At 41.7% G+C, this 6,711-nt stretch overlaps 1 protein-coding gene across 1 annotated transcript; it reads left to right on the plus strand.

Moving 5' to 3' along the window:
- The first annotated feature begins 294 nt into the window (after positions 1-294).
- On the plus strand, positions 295-6,149 carry COX19 (cytochrome c oxidase assembly factor COX19). The gene is made up of 3 exons (XM_069982021.1): positions 295-442; positions 2,258-2,369; positions 5,851-6,149. The coding sequence occupies exons 1-3, from the start codon at positions 361-363 to the stop codon at positions 5,936-5,938; spliced, it is 282 nt and encodes a 93-aa protein (XP_069838122.1). The 5' UTR covers positions 295-360; the 3' UTR covers positions 5,939-6,149.
- The last annotated feature ends 562 nt before the right edge of the window (positions 6,150-6,711 follow it).

A 6,711-nucleotide genomic window follows, 5' to 3' on the forward strand; every position in this document is an offset into this window, starting at 1 on the left:
TCCCTGGACTGTCTCTCCTTCATAGAAGACTTTGGTGTGCTGGCGCCATCTAGTGGTCATTTTAAATATCTGTCGAGCTAAAAATTGCTGTCGTTCTGAGAATTTTCATAGCGATAATTGAATTGCGTTTAAAGGATAACTAACATCAGAAATGGGAGTAGTAGTAGCAGCACGCTATTTCACAGCCAAGATATCGCAGGTGTTAATACATGCCGCCATTAACGCATGCGTAGTATATACTAAAAGCTTGATACCGGTCACGCTGACAACAGAGGTTGCGCATGCGCAGAAGAGGCTGAGCGCCGGAGCGTCCATATTGGAAAAGGCTAGAGGAAGCGGAGCGAGAGCTACGCGGCAAAAATGTCCACTGCTATGAACTTCGGGATAAAAAGCTTTAAACCTCGTCCCCCGGAGAAGGGATCGTTTCCTCTGGATCACTTTGGTGAGTCTTGTGAGTGATCTTAAGGGCAGTACAATGTTACTGGAGGTCATCCACCGTGTATAACTACAAACTGTAATGCAGCGACGTCTAGTGGCGGTGTATAGTGTAACATGCTGGCCTACTACGTGCAATGTATATACCATGTGAGTGGATATATGTATGTATAAATACTCTCACACAGTATATACATTGCACTAGTGGGTCAGCATGTTATACTATATACAATCACTAGATGGCGCTGCACTGCTATTAACTGTATATATATATATATATATATATATATATATATATAATTATTATTATTGTTCAAAAGAGTTCACTTGGCACTACTCCAATAAACAAATATACATTCCGTATAAAATGAACTGCTTCTGTGGCTCACCCTTTTGGTCAATCTGCTCCAGCGTACAGCTTAGCGTGGTGCTCTGCAATCCACAATGTAGAGTCCAATACGTAACAATAGAGAAGGTTTCCATGAATTTCAAGTGAGTGCCGCAACGTCATCCTTCTCTATTATTATTATTACACACACTTGAAGTCCCCTGTCTAGCTATTCAAAAACTGCCATGAAGGAATGACCTTGGTCAGTTATAATTCTTACATAAATTCTACTGTCCAAATATCCATTCACAGGTATCAGGGGGACCCAGAGTGCGGCAGATCAGAACAGGGGACCAGTAACTGCTGGGATTAGACAGCCCTGCAGTTCCTGACACAGATGTTGGTGGCAGCAGAGGGGCAGTGTCACCCCTGGATATATAAAAAAAAAAAAAAAAAAACTATACATATACACTCACCGGCCACTTTATTAGGTACACCATGCTAGTAACGGGTTGGACCCCCTTTTGCCTTCAGAACTGCCTCAATTCTTCGTGGCATAGATACAACAAGGTGCTGGAAGCATTCCTCAGATATTTTGGTGCATATTGACATGATGGCATCACACAGTTGCCGCAGATTTGTCGGCTGCACATCCATGATGCGAATCTCCCGTTCCACCACATCCCAAAGATGCTCTATTGGATTGAGATCTGGTGACTGTGGAGGCCATTTGAGTACAGTGAACTCATTGTCATGTTCAAGCAGAAATCGAGACTCATCAGACCAGGCAACGTTTTTCCAATCTTCTACTGTCCAATTTTGATGAGCTTGCGCAAATTGTAGCCTCAGTTTCCTGTTCTTAGCTGAAAGGAGTAGCACCCGGTGTGGTCTTCTGCTGCTGTAGCCCATCTGCCTCAACGTTCGACGTACTGTGCGTTCAGAGATGCTCTTCTGCCTACCTTGGTTGTAACGGTAGGCTATTTGAGTCACTGTTGCCTTTATATCAGCTCGAACCAGTCTGCCCATTCTCCTCTGACCTCTGGCATCAACAAGGCATTTCCGCCCACAGAACTGCCGCTCACTGGATGTTTTTTCTTTTTCGGACCATTCTCTGTAAACCCTAGAGATGGTTGTGCGTGAAAATCCCAGTAGATCAGCAGTTTCTGGCACCAACAACCATGCCACGTTCAAAGGCACTCAAATCATCTTTCTTCCCCATACTGATGCTCGGTTTGAACTGCAGGAGATTGTCTTAACCATGTCTACATGCCTAAATGCACTGAGTTGCCGCCATGTGATTGGCTGATTAGAAATTAAGTGGTAACGTGCAGTTGGACAGGTGTACCTAATAAAGTGGCCGGTGAGTGTACTATACATATAAAAAAAGACCTTGACTTTGCAGAGTACCCCTTTAAGGTGCCTGTATTGCCTTGGTTAAGCTATGTACAGGTAATGTCTGTGTTATATTGCCTTAAATAAGGTTTTTATTTGCAGGAGAATGTAAGCCATTTAAAGAGAAGTTCATGAAATGTTTGCAAGCGAACTCCTTCCAGAGCGGTCTGTGTCGGGAGGAATCAAAGGAATATTTGGAGTGTCGGATGGATAGGTGCGTCCTATGTTAGGGCCTGTAACGTGGAACATGCTAGGGAGAAAAAAAATCTTTTAATTTACAATGCAATAATTTACCATTTGTCCCTATTGTTGGCCACTTTCCCTCTGTCCCTTGCATCTCCATGTGAAACGAACAGTAGTCAAGCATGCACACATTGGCCCCATTCCCTTGCAATGTAAGTGCCAAGGATAGTTGTGTGCTGTACTTCTCCATCTCCATTCACCCCATAAAGAATAATTGTAGTAGCAGCATAGATGTTAGACAGCCACTCCATTCTCATGGGGAAACTTGACCCATTTTTGTGATCAGTTAAGGTCCCAGTGTTTAAACTCACAGTGAAGTTATCACCTGTTCTTTAGAAAGGTGATACGTTTTAATCATGAGATAATCCCTAATGGTGGTTTTACACGGAGCGATAATTCGCCCGATCGCACGATTAACGATTTTGAATGAACAATGTTTTTTTTTTATAACGATCAGCGTTTAGACGGAACGATACATCGTACGGAAAAATCGTTATGCGATCGTTTTGCGATCGCTTAAGCCTATCTCACACATAGGTGAAATCGTTTAAAGACTGTTTACATGGAACGATCTGCGAATTTTTTGGGAACGATCTGAGAACTTGTTGAAAGATCAAAATGAATGATTTCTCGCTCGTCGCTTGATCGTTCGCTGCGTTTACACGTACGATTATCGTTCGAATTTGATTGTTATCGTGCAAATTCGAACGATAAATCGTTCCGTGTAAAACCACCATTAGATTGCACTCCAGTAGCACTCTTGTGGCTGGACTACACGGCCTAAAAAGTGTAAGCGAGCGCCTATTACATGACACGATGATCGTGCAACAAAGGATATATATATATATATATATATGTGTGTGTGTATATATATATATATATATATATATATATATATATATATATATATATATATATATATATATATATAATGTCTGTGCAGCCCTTGCTGATGACAGCGTATAAGTGTAAAATAATAAAGATTATACTTAGCTCTCCAGGTTCCTCCGGTGTCCTTCTGCCTCTTCCGAGCATTCACCGCTTAACGCAGCAGCCTCTAAAGCCACTTCTGAAGTGACAGGCTATTCAGCCAATCACTGGCCGAAACAGGAGAGCACGACAGCCAGTGGCCTGTCATTGCACAGATAGCTTCAGACGTGCCAGCTGTGGTGAACGGTGAGAAGCTGGAAGGACACTGAGGAGCATGGACAGGTAAGTATAAAGTATATTATTTTAAATTACACATTCCTCAGCCATCATCTGCTCATCACTATCACATATATCCAGCTCTGCTGCATTCATACAGCAACATTGGATAAGATACAGCTTTAGGCTATGTTCACACACTCCAAAACAAGGAGTGTAAACACAGGCTATATTCACACACTGTTGAAATTCAATGGATGGCCGTCATTTAAGAGCAAATAATTATTATAAAACAACGGACGTTATTTGCTATTAAATGACAGCCATTCACTCAATTTCAACAGTGTGTGACATAACCTTTCTATGTTTTCAATCCACTCCTGGTTTTGGTTAAAAAATACTGACCAAAAATATTGTGTGTGAACACAGCCTAAACCTGGTGACATGAATGTACTTTTTTTTTTGTAGACATAACGCAGGACACCAACCCCCCCCCCCCCAATGTGTGTATGACTACTGTGTAATGATTCTCTTTAAAGCGAACACACCCATGTTTAGCAGAAGTGTATTTGGTAACCTCATGGCCATTCCCAGGAAGTCTGTGAAACACAATTGTAACTTTAGGTGATGCAATGATGTCAGCAAAATAAATGTGCGCTGTCATTTGTAATGATAAAATATTTTCTGCTGCATTCCCTCTGTAACACAACTCAAGGGGGAGGGGGGATTAATTATTAAAGGGGTTATCCAGCGCTACAAAAACATGGCCACTTTTCCCCCTACTGTTGTCTCCAGTTCATGTGCAGTTTGCAATTAAGCTCCATTTACTTCAATGGAACTAAGTTTCAAAACCCCACCCAAACTGGAGACAAGAGTAGGGGGAAAGTGGCAATGTTTTTGTAGCGCTGGATAACCCCTTTAAGGCTTATATGGCTGTAGATTGTAAGTACATTGATACATTATGGTGTAGAATTGCTGCACACTTTCTGCTATTGATCTACAACATATCTGCACATGTGAACAATCTTCGGCCGCTCGGCTGTATCAGTGAAGTCCCGCAAAGATTTAAACACTTTCAGGCCTCCCGGCATCATATAGATATGACACCTGAAGGGCTGCGACTCCACTGTGCAGCTTCACGCTCTGTAAATTCTGTGGATTATGGAGCATGAGAATAAACCCTTAGGGCAGGGTTGTCAAACCCAGGCCCTCCAGCTGTTACAAAACTACAATTCCCATCATGCCTAGACAGCGAAAGCTTTAGATTTGGCTGTCCAGGCATGATGGAAATTGTAGTTTTGTAACAGCTGGGGGGCCTGAGTTTGACACCTGTGCCTTATGGTAATAGATGATCTCTAGGAGATGTCTAGGAGATCAGCGCTTGTTTACATCTTCATTCAGGCATCTAATGCTGCGTTTACACGGAACGATAATTCGCCCGATCGTACGATTAACGATTTTGAAGTAACGATTTTTTCTTTTATAATGATTAGCGTTTAGACGGAACGATATATCTTACTGAAAGTTCATTTTGCGATCCTTTTGCGATTTCTTAAGCCTATCTCGCACATAGGTAAAATCAGTGAACGACTGTTTACACGGAACGATCTGCGAATTTTTTACGAAAGATGATTTAAGAACATGTTCAAAGATCAAAATGAATGATTTCCCGCTCGTCGTTCGCTGCGTTTACTTGTACGATTATTATTCGAATTCGATCGTTATTGTGCAAATTCGCACGATAATCGTTCCGTGTAAACGCAGCATTAGGGTCCGTTCACACACACAAATTATCTGACAGATTTTTGCAGCCAAAGCCAGGAATGGACTATAAACAGGGAACAGGTCATAAAGGAAAGACAGATTTCTCCTTTTTTCAAATCCATTTCTGGTTTTGGCTGCAAAAATCTGGCAGATATCTGTCAGATAATCTGTGTGTGTAAATGTACCCTAACGTGTCTTTATAAGCCTCCCCCGATAATCTCATTCATCCAAAGTGTCCAGAAACAAAAGAAAAATGTGATTTCTATAGCAACCAATCACACCACAGCTTTCATTCCTCCAGGGCAGGTTTGGTAATGAAAGCTCACTTCTGATTGGTTGCTATGGCCTGTATAATATAGAAACTGGTGTAAACCTCCCATAGCAACCAGTCACTGCTCAGGTTTCCTTAAAACAAAAGTTGTGCTGTGATTGGTTGCTGTGGGCAACAAACCTGCCGTAGTTTATCTAGACAGTGTTCACATCTCCGCCTCAATAACACATGTTCTTTATTGTGTAATTTATCTCCTTTGTTTTCCCTGTAGACAACTGATGGCAAAGGAGCCCCTGGAAAAACTCGGCTTCAAGGATCTTACAGATGAGAGGGTCACAGAAGAGCAAAACAAGTTATAACCGATCAGTGATATATGAACTATATACTCTGGTCTGGAATATTCTCTGTACGCTAAGGATATTCCAAAGAGTATGGACACTTGGCCAAGGCTCTGTTTTATAGGTTGTACATATTCTTAAGATTTCTGTATTTATACCATCAGTGGATGAGGATGGGATGAAGGCTTTCATTATACCAGTAGTAATAAATCTATTGTTTATACTGGTTTTATCCTCCGTGTGTTCATTTTGGACTGGTAAGGTTGGGTGTAGAAGATAATGGGGTGTAATTTATTTTTGGCATGAGGGGGATCCATGTAATAGAAATAGGTGTGACTGCAGGGTATCAGTGCAGAAAAACCATCTAAAATGTAACAAAAGTATAAACTGAAGCCAAGAGGAAAACCCATCTAGGTAACAGAGACAACGAGTACTACTAAACTTGATATAAATTCACATAAAAATAGTACATCACCGCAGTGTATATAGCCAAACATATGCAGTTCGCAAAACTGTAAAGCAGGGGTGTCAAACTCAAATACACTGTGGGCCTCCCCAATATTCTCATATAGTAGCCTGCCCTCCCAAATAGTCTCTTTTATAGTAGCCAGCCCATCCTGTAGTCTCATATAGTAGCCAGCCCTCCCAAATAGTGCCTTAATAGTAGCCAGCCCCCCCAAATGTCCCATATAGTAGCCAGCCCTCCCCAATAATATATAGTAGCCAGTCCTCCCCATATTCTTTTATAAAGTAGCCAGCCCACCCAAATAGTCTCTTCTATAGTAGCCAGCCCA

This window comes from Dendropsophus ebraccatus, chromosome 9 (assembly GCF_027789765.1).
Source record: "Dendropsophus ebraccatus isolate aDenEbr1 chromosome 9, aDenEbr1.pat, whole genome shotgun sequence".
Lineage (NCBI taxonomy): Eukaryota > Metazoa > Chordata > Amphibia > Anura > Hylidae > Dendropsophus > Dendropsophus ebraccatus.